This window comes from Mirounga angustirostris, unplaced genomic scaffold (assembly GCF_029215605.1).
Source record: "Mirounga angustirostris isolate CCGP_5_RB_7025 unplaced genomic scaffold, mMirAng1.0.hap1 SCAF_8, whole genome shotgun sequence".
Taxonomy (NCBI): domain Eukaryota; kingdom Metazoa; phylum Chordata; class Mammalia; order Carnivora; family Phocidae; genus Mirounga; species Mirounga angustirostris.
In genome coordinates, this window is record NW_026991716.1 from 94,705,609 (window position 1) to 94,719,456 (window position 13,848).

The 13,848-nt window shown below is 36.4% G+C and overlaps 1 protein-coding gene across 14 annotated transcripts in view; it reads right to left on the minus strand.

Moving 5' to 3' along the window:
• The window catches only part of AK9 (adenylate kinase 9), a 134,461-nt gene that overhangs the window by 66,591 nt on the left and 54,022 nt on the right, over positions 1 to 13,848 (minus strand). For 12 of the 14 annotated variants that reach the window (XM_064597985.1, XM_064597983.1, XM_064597982.1 and 9 more), the window contains 5 exons: positions 12,139 to 12,252; positions 11,957 to 12,052; positions 10,086 to 10,234; positions 3,018 to 3,174; positions 1,869 to 1,983 (listed from right to left, as the gene is read on the minus strand). In XM_064597985.1, coding sequence (XP_064454055.1) covers positions 1,869 to 1,983; positions 3,018 to 3,174; positions 10,086 to 10,234; positions 11,957 to 12,052; positions 12,139 to 12,252 — 631 coding nt within the window. The remainder of the gene's footprint in view (positions 1 to 1,868; positions 1,984 to 3,017; positions 3,175 to 10,085; positions 10,235 to 11,956; positions 12,053 to 12,138; positions 12,253 to 13,848) is intronic. The other 2 variants (XR_010413730.1, XM_064597981.1) reach the window with 1 other exon arrangement.

A 13,848-nucleotide genomic window follows, 5' to 3' on the forward strand; every position in this document is an offset into this window, starting at 1 on the left:
CCATTTTCCCTTCTGAATAAGAAATGTTCACAAAATATGTTAAGTGACAAAAAAGTGTAATATAAGACTATGTATAATACAATTTTAATTTTGTACTTAAAGTTTATATAAATGATGATCAAAAGCCTAGAAGGATGCTAATCAAAACTGTTAATAGGAATTATCTCTGGATGCTGGCATTATGAGAGTTTTTACTTTTACTTATTATTTTTTTGCATTAAAAATTTTTCTATACTGATAATTATCTTTTAATCAGAAAAATTATTTCCTGACTTCTTTTCAACATTGTAATAATGAAATTTGAAGAGCCTTGAAATATGGAAACTTAAATGTCTGGAGGAAATCTATTTTTCATTAGGATTGAAACACTAAGCCTGCCTTAATGATGAAGATAGGTATAAGGAAAACTAGTAAAGTGATGGAGAAAGGCAATATTTATTAAAAATTAAAATGTGTATACCTCTGGGCGCCTGGGTGGCTCAGTTGGTTAAGCGACTGCCTTTGGCTCAGGTCATGATCCTGGAGTCCCTGGATCGAGTCCCGCATCGGGCTCCCTGCTTGGCGGGGAGTCTGCTTCTCCCTCTGACCCTCCCCCCTCTCATGTGCTTGCTCTCTCTCATTCTCTCTCTCTCAAATAAATAAATTAAATCTTTAAAAAAAAAAAATGTGTATACCTCTGACATAGAAATTCTATATCTAGGAATTTAGCTCTCAGGAATCGGCATACTACTGCACAAAGAAACATGTATAAGAATGTTGATTGCATCTTTTAAAAATAATATCAAAAAACTGTATCAAGTATTCACCAACAGGGGATGAGTTAAGTAGAGCTCATTCATATCAGCTGCCCACTTTCGGGCAGTTTTCCTGACTATTTTACATGTCTGTCATTCTCCATATTCAGTGTTCTTTGCATCCTTTCCCCATCCTGTGAAAATCTAGTTACTTCTATTGTCTTCAAAAGACATTACTACACTTATGGAGATATGTCAGGAAAACAATAATTAAAGCCATTTTTTTTTAAGATTTTATTTATTTGAGAGAGAGAGAGAGAGTACGCTGTGAGCGGGGGGAGGGGATGGTGGAGGGGCAGAGGGAGCACCTGTGAGAGAATTTCAAACAGACTCCCTGCTGAGTGCAGAGCCCAAGGCAGGGCTCCAGGACACGGGGTGAGGGTGGGGGGCAGGGGGGCTCTCTTGACCTGAGATCATGACCTGAGCTGAAACCAATAGTCGGAAGCTTAACTGACTGAGCCACCCAGGCGCCCCTTTCATTTACTTTTTATCGTATTATTTTTTCAATTTGTGGGTACTGGTCTGTAAAATTATTTAAGTAGCAGATAAATATGGTAAAAAAAATAATCTTACCTGTGCTCATTTTTTTTCAGTGTCTTTTGAGAGCTGACGCTTGTTCTAGAATAAGTTTGATTTCGGGCCATGAAAACATCCACAACTCAGTATTTTAGACACTCTGAAAATATTTGTAAGCCTACTGTTTTTCTTAGAATTTAGTTAGAATTGGATCTACTTAGTAGACCACTGTTTTGATATTAAAGACATTTCATAAATGTAACTTGTAAGTAGGTATGTAATAGCTATATATTTTTTTTAATTTTTTTTTAAAGATTTTATTTATTTATTTGAGAGAGAGAATGAGATAGAGAGAGAGAGCATGAGAGGGGGGAGGGTCAGAGAGAGAGGCAGACTCCCTGATGAGCAGGGAGCCCGACGTGGGACTCGATCCCGGGACTCCAGGATCATAACCTGAGCCGAAGGCAGTCGCTTAACCAACTGAGCCACCCAGGCGCCCGGTATGTAATAGCTATAAAAGATTCATTAACTTGTTTTATTATGCCAGACATATTTTACCTTGCTGCTTCTTCCTCCTTTTTTTTCTTTTGCAGTTCATCTAATAATCTTTCTAAAATCTTAGAGTCAACTTCAGTCTTATTCTCTAAATACAGTCTATTAAGTAAATATTTCCCTGAAATAGAGATGAAGAGAATAACATTAATTTTGAAGCTCTATAAAATATAGTGAGAAACAGTTTGGATATTAACGACAAAAAATTGTTCCTGCCTATATCCAAATATATTTCCCTTTAAGCATTTATCTAAATAGAGTCCAGGTTCTTTAAAATATCGAGACTGTCTGAAATCCTTTCTTTTTTTTTTTTTTTCATGTTTTATTTATTTATTCATGAGAGTCAGAGAGAGAGAGAGAGGCAGAGGCAGAGGGAGAAGCAGGCTCCCCACCTAGCAGAGAGCCTGATGCGGGACTCGATCCCAGGACCCTGGGATCATGACCTGAGCCGAAGGCAGACGCCCAACCATCTGAGCCACCCAGGCGCCCCCTGAAATCCTTTCTAAGAGGTATATATCGGCATGGTAGAAATAACTAAAACATGAAAAGAGGTGGTGTATCATATTTTCCCCCTGGAAACTCTCTTTTCAAATATATTTCCTTACAAGGCAAGATGACAGAATATTCTTGGCTCCTATGTCAAAGATTTTTTGACCATATATGTATGGGTATATTTCTGGGCTCTCTAGTCTGTTCCATTGGCCTAGGTGTCTGTTTTTATGCCAGTACCATACTGTTTTGATTATTATAGCTTTTTTCAAAGTGACAGAATAATTAAAATTTAGTTCTGCTATCTTTATGTCTTTAATATTTCCCATTTGAGGTGTTAAGGACTAATATATAGTCTTTACTCTCAGCCTTATATATTTTTCATTTAGAAGTTAGAGTGCTGATTGAGAATGGGGTGTTAAATTCTCAGCTCCAAAGAATAATTGTAAGGGCCTGATGGAACGTCCAATGATCCAGCACACCATTCCTGCCCATCTACTTGGTGAGTGGATGCCTCATTCTGTGTACCTCTAGGTTGTGAAGGGATTGCTGGGGTGATATTTGTAACTAGGGAGAGGGAAGAGTTTTCCATTTTGTATTTTAACTAAACATATTATCAGCAATAAAAACTTCACTTTCAGATTTACATGATAAATATTTACTAACCATTGTTTTCTCTATCTGATAAATAGATTACTAAATCAGGTATAATTCCTTTCTCGGCTAAGACTATCCACAGTTCTTTCATAACAGGGCAATTGTCCAGTATCCATCCTCCATACTTTGGGGCACCAGAAAACCTATTCGTGTTTTCTTCAACCACCTGTGAAAAAGGACAACTGATATTATCATCACAGCCAGAGAAGTCAAGGATACTACTTTGATATATTGTTTTTGCAGACCCTAACCAATTATCTTTTGAATTCTTCTGACTCGAAAGAAAAAAAAGTCACTTAATTTTAAAAGAGACACTTAATTTAAAAATAAATAAATAAAATAAAAATAAAAGAGACAATTTTAAAGCAATAAAGCTATCTAAGTGTTTAAAATTAAGAATGGGAAGCAAAAGCCTTTATTAAATAAATATAACAGTACATTTTTGCTATCTGTTATTCTGTATTACAGAATTCAGATCCCGATTTAGGAGTTCTTGGGCCCAGGAGTGTGCATTTCGAACATGCCCCTAGGTGACAGTGGTCCATGGACCCCTCTTTGAGTAGCAAGGGCCCAGTCCAGCTTGCCTGTTTTCGTGACAACACTCTTCACTTCCCTTTTACTTTTCATTCCTCAGTGTGAGAGCTGAGAAGGTACTGATACGGTTACTAAAAGCAGCAGGAAGGAATTGGGTCAAAATAAACCTTGCAGGTGCTTAGGGAGTTCTGCTAAACTTTGTCCCCAACCCCCCTCGGGCAGAGCAGTAGCTACAGCTTCAGTGCAAGTATGGAAATTAGTAATGTGGACCTGTGAATACACCAAGTCTGAGCGGCTCAAGTTTGTGTGTCATCAGGTAATCATAGGATATCTGAAGTCAAAGGGGAAGAGATGTCACATGAAAGGGTATAATTCACTGGCCTCTGCAGAATTTAAGATTACCTACTTTATGAATTTCCATCTGAATGAAGAGTCCTTTTTAAAAAATTCTTTTTAACTTTTAACTATTTTATTTAAATTCAATTAGTTAACATATAGTGTATCATTAGTTTCAGATTGAAGAGTCTTCTAAAAAATTTTTTTAAGCACTTTGAAATGCTTAACAGAATTAAGGGAAAAAAGAGAAAGCTGTAAAAAAGAAATATAAATGAAGTAAGTCAGAGAAAGACAAATACTGTATAATCTCACTTATATGTAGAACCTAAAAAAACTGAACTCCTAGAAACAGAGAACAGTTTGGTGGTTGCCAGAGGCAGGGGTGGGGCTGGGGAGAATGGGTGAAGGTGGTCAAAAGGTACAAATTTATAGTTATAAATAGGTCCCGGGGGCGTAATATTCAGCATGGTTTGGCTACAGTTAACAATATTATATTGTATATTTGGAAGTTGCTAAGAGAGTAGATCTTAGAAATTCTGATCACACATACACAAAACTAAATGTGTGAAGTGATGGGTGTTAACGAAAATTATTGTGGTAAACATTTCACAATATATACATATATCATATCATTATGTTATACACCTTAAACTAATACAGTGTTATATGTCAAATACAACTCAATAAAACTGAAAAAATATAAATGGTTAACGAAAATCTTACTGTCCAGTTTCAAAGATATGAAAATGAAAGCAACATTGAGATATAATTTATAATTTTTCCATCTCATTCAAATTTTTTTGAAAAAATTAATGCCTTCATAGTATTTTATCAAATGAATAGATCTTAATTTGTTTAATCACTCTCTCACTCTTAAACATTTACATAATTTATAATTTTAATATAACACTGTGATGAACATAACATCTGTATATGCAAATCTATGCCCAAATGTTATATATTTTTTCAGGTTAGGTTCCTAGAAGATGTGTTTTTAGGTTCATAAAGGTATGAACATTTTAAAGGTCTTTCACACACATTGCCACATTGTTTCCAAAACATCTGTATCAGTTTTCACTTCTCCTATGTGACCATCTCATTATAGCCTCACTGGTATGGATTGTTACACATTTTTAAAAATCTTTGGCAATTTGATAGGTAAGAATTTATATCTTACTGTTTTAAGTTTCATAATTTTCTTGAAATTTGAACATTAAAATTTTCAATTAACCATTTGCATTTCTTCTTTGATGAAACAATCTGTATCTTTTTCCTGCTTTTACATTAGGATATTCCATTTTCCTTGATTTGTAAGAAATCTTTGTATTAAGGAATTAATAGGTCATATTTATTATAAATATTTTTTGACCTTTGTCCTAAAATTATGATTTTCATGGTTTTTTTCATAGAGAGAATCATTATTAAGTAGCCTCTCTATTGAGCTTTTGCTTTAAGTTTTTCCACTGTGTTTGTGCAGGTCCAAATGTGGAAGTTGTCTTTCTGACTTTATCTCAAGTGACTTGGAGGGAAGGGAGAAGTAAAGCATTATGGACACATCCACTGCCTCAGGGAAAGAGATTGCTGACACCAGGTAGGGGGCAACTGCACAAGGCACTCAGGCCTGGACATTTCAATGCTGAGGGGAGGAAAGTTTTGGGGGGTGAGGACTTGGGTGCCTGAGGATACAGGTTTTAGACGTATCAGCAAAACAGCTTCAGTGTAGGAATCTATTGAGGGAGATTCCCCAGTTGAGATCATTGTGGAGAGAAGAGGGAACCTTCCTTAAGATTTCATATCTGAAAGAAGTCCAGAGTGTATGGCCCAGCAGGAGGTGTGGCAGGACTCTGAGCCTTGTGGGGCAAGTGGTAGGGAGGGGGCCCCAGGGAAGCATTTGTGTATGGTCTGTGTCTGGCCTGGCCGGCACCAGAGCCATGGAAGTGGGCTCTCAGATGTCTGACCAGCTGAAAATAAAGTGGCATTCTCTTTGGACATCCTCAGGGGACGGGTGAGTGGGAAAAAGCAATATTTAGAAAAATGGTATAACATTTTCATGCACTATTCATCCTTCTATCCCTTTGTGATTTTTAACTTAATAAAATTTTTTCCCCTTCATTTAAACATGCTATTTCTGCATTCCCTTATTCTATGCTATTTCATGTTTACTCTTAATTTTACTACTTATGAATATATATGTATATACATATATATGTGATTATAGATATACACACATACATGTGTTTATCACTTGTATATCCAAGTACTTATCACTGAAAAAACATACCTAGGGAGACAGCGATTAAGAGAAGAGACTGGGAGAATCAGGGAAAGTACATAACACAGAGAGATGTGGCGGGGGTGTGGGCATAGAAAAATATAATGACCATGTGAAGAACACAGATACAAGGGCAGAAATGGAGATGTTTTTGAGAAAAAACCATGTGATGAGGGAAGCAGAGCAAAAATGACGTATCACACGGGGAAGGCTGCAGTGACTAGAGAAATAGGCTGTGGTTACGATGCGCAGCTGGATAGGTCATGGGCTAGAAAATGTACAGTGGCAGGTTAGACACAAAAGCCTCACTTTCCTTGATGTTGTCCCCTTGACATTTTTCTGTGAGGTACGGGGCAAATAACTCTGGCATAAGTCTAGGTAACAGCTTCAGATAACACAAGCAAATAGGAGCAGGAAGAAGTTCCCAGTGTCCCCCAGCCTCTGCTTGTATTGTGTGCTCTGTAGCTCATCAAGGCGGAAACCAGGTAAAAGTGCAAATGATTTAGTGTGGAAAAATGTGCATTCTCCATTGCAAGGCAGTGACCCTTCTTTCTCTTTGGTAGAAATGACACATCATTATTTCTGTATTTTTAAGGCTGCAAAATATTGTTAAACTGTAATTCTAAAAGATTCTAAAAGGAGCTGAGATACAGATGTGTTTCAGAATCTTCCTTAACCCATGACTCCAGGGAGCCATGCCTAACTCTCCAGTTTACAAATGAAATAAAACCTATTTACTTTTCCTGGACAGGATCATACATTGGACCCAAGTGCATCATTCATACCTGTTCTGCATATGGGCTATGAGCTTTAGATCAGAAAATGAAATTTAGTGGGAGGCACAATAGAAAAACAGGATAAAAAAACAATTACAGAAATAACAATTGGAAACCAAAATAGGACCACAACAACATCTAAAATAGGATCAAAATACATCAAATACCTAAAAATAAATCTAATGAGAGACACTGAAGACCTCTCCACTGAAAACTACAAAACAACACTGGGAGAAATTAAAGATCAAGATAAAGTAAGGCTATTCTATGCTCATGGAGTAGAAGACCGAATATTGTGAAGATGGTAGTTTCCATCAAATTTATTTATAGATACAATACAACCCAATCAAAACTCCAGCAAGTGTGTGTGTGTGTGTGTGTTTGCATGTGTGTGAAAGTTGATGATTCTAAAATTTATGTGGAAGTAAAAAGGACCTATAATAGCCAAGATACTCTTGAAAAAGCAAGCAGAACGAAACAACTTATGACACAGGGAAGGATGCAGTGACAGGAGAAACAAGCTGTTGAAGGATTCCGCCTTCCAGATTTCAAGATTTAGTAAAAAGCTACAGTAGTTAATATGTGTGGTAGTGGAGTGCAGATAGACAAATAGGTCCATGGAACAGAATGGAGTATCCAGAAATAGACCACACAGATATAGTCACTAAATGATAGTGGGGAAAGGTTGGTCTTTTCAATAAATGGTGCTGGTACACAACTGTAAGAGTATGTATGTATGTATGTATTATAATTATTTGTTATTGAAGTATCATTGATATACAATATTATATTAGTTTCAGGTGTACAACATAGTGCTTCTACAATTAAATACATTACAAAATGCTCACTATGATAAATGTAGTTACCATCTGTTCTGTCACCATACAAAGTCATTATAATATTACTGACTACATTCCCTATGCTGTATTTTTTATCCCCTTGACTTCTTTCATAACTGTAAGTTTGTATCTCTTCATCCCCTTCCTCATGTTGTGGTTTTAATTTGTAGTTTTCTGATAATTAATGATGTTGAGTACATTTTCATATGCTTATTGGCCATTTGGATATATTTTTTGTATACACAAAATTAATTCAAAATCGATTTTAGCTCTAAATATGAAAGGCTAAGCAAAATTTACAGAAGAAAACCTAGGAGAATATATATCTTTCTGAACTTGGACAGCCAAAGATTTCTGAAATAGGACATAAGAAGCATTAACTATGAAAGAAAAAGTTAATCAATTGGATTTCATTCAAATTAACTCCTATTATTCAGAATAGAATATATTTGTAAAGATAGTTGCAATACATCTAACAAAGGACTCGTATTCAGAACACATAAAGAACTGCAAATGAAAACAAAGAAAAACTATTAAAAATGAGCAAATGACATAAAGGAGCCTATCTCTTTATCTCTCTACCTGTTTTTAAGGACTTTATTTTTTTTTAGAGCAGTTTTAGGTTCAGTCTAGCTACTTTTTTTTTTATGATGTTATGTTAATCACCATACATTACATCATTAGTTTTTGATGTAGTGTTCCATGATTCATTGTTTGCATCTAACACCCAGTGCTCCATTCAGTACGCGCCTTCTTTAATACCCATCACCAGGCTAACCCATCCCCCCACCCCCCTCCCCTCTAGAACCCTCAGTTTGTTTCTCAGAGTCCATAGTCTCTCGTGGTTTGTCTCCCCCTCCAATTTCCACCCCCCTTCATTTTTCCCTTCCTGCTATCTTCTTTTTTTTTTTTTTTTTTAACATATAATGTATTATTTGTTTCAGAGGTACAGGTCTGTGATTCAACAGTCTTACACAATTCACAGCGCTCACCATAGCACATACCCTCCCCAATGTCTACCACCCAGCCACCCCAACCCTCCCACCAGTCTAGCTACTTTTTAAGAATAGTCTTACTCCTCACAGAGACCATCAAAACTGATGACAAGTCAAAGTCTCCTGCACAGGTCTCTGTTCTCTTGAGACAGACAATCTGATATGAGATTTGATGTTAAAACCTCATGTGATTTAGGCTCCTCCACAATCCCAGAGCGGCAGTTTATCATCTAATGACACTATATACATTCCTATATCAGAGGTGTTTTAGTACTCCTTGTAGATTTGTATCCTCCAGAATAAACTCTGAAGAGAATGGAGGAAATCCTCAGCGAAGGGCAAGGATGGGACTTCCACAGTGCTAAAGACGTCCCTCACTTGCCTATCTCCCCTCTGGGATACTTTGTCTCACTTTCCATGCAGAGATGACAGTCCTGATGGTAGGTGGGATTCCTACACCTTGTATATATCTACTTATCCACATAGTACATGATAACTCAAATATTGGATTATACATCAGCCTTCTGCACCTGACTGATGGCTCCTTAAAGAGCTATGTTTAATTCATCTTCATATCCCTAGAATCTAGCACATTAAGGGGGCAAATAGTAGGTTCTCAGAATGCTTCTGAAGGAACCAACTGACGACAGAACAACCTGAAGGGATGCAGAAGAAGTTGAAAGATCTCTATGGGAAGCTCAGAGGGGGACAGCAACTTACCTTGGGTACAGCCTGGGGCTCAAGGAGCCCACCCAATGTGTTATAGAGTGGTTCTATACTCTCATAGAATATTTTTTCTTCTCATATAATTTTAAATTACATAATTCTCAAATTACAGAGAAATACCAAAGAAGTTCATTGAAAGCCCAAAACAGATTTGTTGTCTTTGACTTTTGCTGTGAATGCTTACTCAAGATCTCTGTACAAAATAGACCCATGTGGATATCTTGTTCTTTATAAGCCAAAGATAAACCTTCTGATTTGCCAGCGGTAGGACATAGCATCTGAGGCTTTAATTTCCCCTTAGGTTGGACAAGCACTTGTGTGTTCATCCATTTCCCCTATGAATGCATGTTCAAGGTGGTTGGATGAAATAAGTTAGCTATGGAGTGAAATTTGTCTCAGTTTACAACTAATTAGCTCATAGAAGAAATATCTAACGTTGGTACTGGCTTCATAGGCACCATATTTTAATGAACTGAACTCAATTAAAGAAAATAAAAGTTAAAGAAGGATTAATTTCAAAGCTATGAAATTATATTGCATAATTGTTGATACATTAAAAACTACCAAAGAACATAAGCATTTGGATCTGGACTTCTTACCTCTTTGATGATTTCCTCTAAGATTTCAGCATGTTTTTCATATGGCTGTTCAAAGTTCATATCCTTTGTCATTTTCATAGTCTCCTCTATCATAGAAATAACCTCTGGATGCTCTGCAGTTACCTCTTCTATTGAGTCTTCTAATGCATCTAAAGTAAAATAACCTAATGCCATTAATAATTTTAGTGGACAATGCTACTTGCAATAGAACATGATTATTAATACTTGATCCAAAAATTACTATCTTTGTGTTACTGCAGTACATGCTCCAAGAAGGGGGAAATAGACTGAGGAGGAAATGTTAAGTCAGGAAACATAAAACATCAGAGCAGTGGCTTGGAGCCAGTGCATCAGAATGAAAGTGAATGAGGTAAGAAGTCATGTCCAGCAGGAGTCAAAACCCAGGAAACCAGGTAGAAGACATAGGGACCAAAGGATTCCAGGGTCAAGCTAAATCATGAGCATCAAGGTAATGAATCAGAAAACAAGAGGAATACTTCCAATTACAAGCATGGGACCATGTGAAACAGCAAGAGGAAAAGAGGTAGGCAAGTTGGCAGGGATGGAAGAGAAGGTGGCACAGGCTGGTTTTTCAAGTGTTATACTTCATGCTTGCCCTCACTGCATGCTGAATGACTCTACACAGCTACGTTGGCTCATAGGCTGCATCAGGATATAAGTATTCATCCACTCCTCTAATTAGACAGAAGACTGGCAGCCCCTCTACTTCAAAAACATCAAAGTGATTTAAAAGACAAATGACCCAATGTAGAAAAAAAATATGAAAAATAAGTGACTAATACAGAAAGTTTTTACAGAAACATGTAACTGATAGGACAATTTAGAAAAATGAGCAAAAGACAAAAATGGTCACCTCAGAAAAGAAGAAATATAAATGGCTAACAAATATTAAAATATTAAATTTCAGAAATCATCAAATAAAAATTAAAATTATAGAGAATATACCAAGGAAACAATAACACATATTTTGTATATTACTGAGGGGAACATAATTTGGAATAACTTTTATGCAAAGCAACTTGACTCTGTCTATAACTTCATACTCATTAAACTAGTGATTATACCTATGTCAACATGCAGACAATGAAAAAATTCATTAAAGCATTATTTGTAGTAGCAAAAAAAAATCTGAAAAATAAGTTTACAACATAAAGAACTACTTAAAACTATTACCTATGAACACAGAAATAGTGCAGTAATTTAAAATGAGGATTAAAATATTTCTTAATGAAATAATATAATTAAATGTATTATGAATCAAAAAAGGTAAAAATAGTTTACATTGTATGCTCTCAATTATGTTAATATGTGAATGGAAAAATTTTATAAGGGTACATAGCACTAAATAGTAACATTTCACAGCTCAAACTCTAGGTTTGTGATGTTCTGATTCCAGTACATTAGACAGATTTTAAGAAAGAATTTATTATCTTATTAGTTTTTTTCTTCATTCTAATAAATCTCTTTCTGTTCTATAGCTGTTCAGTTTAACTCTGTAAGAGAAAAACTATTTTTTAACCTAAGTGTCCAATTTTGGGGATAATTTTAAGTTTCAATGTTAAACATGATAAAATATGAAATAAATGGAAATAAGATCCATAAGCAGGGCATGAGCCATTCTTTTTTTTTTTTTTAAATAATTTATTTACTTATCTGACAGAGAGAGACAGCGAGAGACGGAACACAAGCAGGGAGAGTGGAAGAGGGAGAAGCAGGCTTCCCACTGAGCAGGGAGCCTGATGCGGGGCTCGAGCCCAAGACCCTGGGATCATGACCTGAGCCAAAGGCAGACACTTAACTGACTGAGCCACCCAGGTGCACTGAGCCATTCATTTTGTTACCATCTTTACCAGTTTTAGAGGCTTGATCATCGAAGACATTTTCTGAAATCTTTTTGTCTTCATTGTCTTCTAAAAAACGATCTTTTTGGGATTCATGAGTGAACACTGCATGAAAGAATAATATGCTTTATCAGCTAATCTGTTTAGATTAGGAAAGATTTGGCCAAGAACATCAGAATATATTTTTTTACCATCTTCATCAAATGAAGACCGTGACTCTTCTAAACTCTTATATGCATCGGATTGGAACTTGTCATAATCTTTCCTTTCAAATTCTCTTTCAAGTATTCTTGAAGTTGACTGTGCTAAAAGACAGTAATGGGCTGTGTTAGCAAAATATATTTGGGGGTAAGCAGACAGGGATAGTGATTAAATCTTCTGCTTTAAAGACAGACAGACTTGAGTGTGAGTTCTGACTCAGGCAGTGTGGCTTTGGCAAATCATTTGATCTCTCTGTTTCAATTGCTACTGGGCAAAATGAGGATGATCAAGCCAAAAGCATTGTTGTAAGGATTAAATGAGATAATAGACTCAAACACTGAGAAAATGCTTGGCACACAGGAAGTCTAATGCATGTTAGCTGCCTTCCTCTGTATTATAGAATTTTCTATGTTAAAAAACCTCAATAATCTTCACTGACAAATTTTTCTTAAAAGTATACTGGGAGTAAAATTAGCAAAACTAGCAAATCAGTGGAACCAGCATGAAAATTCCAACTAGAAAAGTTTAAGAACCCTACTGTCAGATTTATTCTAAATCCGAATTCTAAATTATGGAATTTGAAAAAGAAAAAGAGAATTTTAAGTTCGCAGTGTATGAGAGATGGCATCTATTTCTATATTCTGGTGGGAGAAAGCAGTATGTGGAAAGATCTAAAATCTATGATTTCATGCCATAATTTGATGTGAAAGGAATCACTACAGACTCCAAGAAACATCATCAATCACTGTTCTTCCTCCTGGAGCCTAGCTAGTTCCTTCTTGATCCAGGTTTCAGTTAAATGTCCTCTTTTCAGAGAGGTCTTCCCTGCTCAGCCTAACAGTCCAGCACCCCTGCCCCAGTCACTGCCTGACCCAGTACAGTGTTACATTTTTTCTATCTGTCCACTTGTTCCCTGACCCCCAACCTCCATTAAAATGTAACAACCACTAAGACAGGAGTTTCATGTGTCTTGCTCACCTCTGTAGCCCAGTACCTAGAATCATGTCTAACATAGAGTACAAGGGTGAATGAATTAATGAATTCATTTTGTCCAGCCTTAAGTAAGTTGAATAAAAAGCCATCTTAATAGTCTTTGCCAATATTTCTCAAGCTTTAGTTTGTGAATTGTCCATGAGTATTTAATAAACTTTTGGTTTTCATTTTGAAGATAATATACTAAAAACAAATTCATTCTGTATCATCTGGATGATCGTTTGGATGGCATGTAATTTTTTATTTTATTATGTTCAGTTAGCCAACATATAGTACATCATTAATTTTTGATGTAGTATTCAACCATTCATTAGTTACGTATGATTCATTAGTTATATATAACACCCAGTGGTTATCACAACACGTGCTGTCCTTAACACCCACCACCTGGTTATCCCATCCCTCCCTCCCCTCTTTTCTGTAACCTTCAGTTTGTTTCCCAGAGTCCAGAGTCTCTCATGGTTTGTCTCCCTCTCTGGTTTCTTCCCATTTAGTTTTCCCTCCTTTCCCCTGTGGTCCTCCATGCTATTCCTAATTTTTTTTTTTAAAAAGATTTTATTTATTTGAGAGAGAGCAAGAGTGTGTAGGAGTGGTGGGAGGAGCAGAGGGAGTGGGAGAGGCAAACTGCCCCCTGGGCAGGGAGCCGGGAGGCAGGGCTCAATCCCAGGAGCCCAGGATCATGACTTAGTCAAAGGCAGACAACCAAC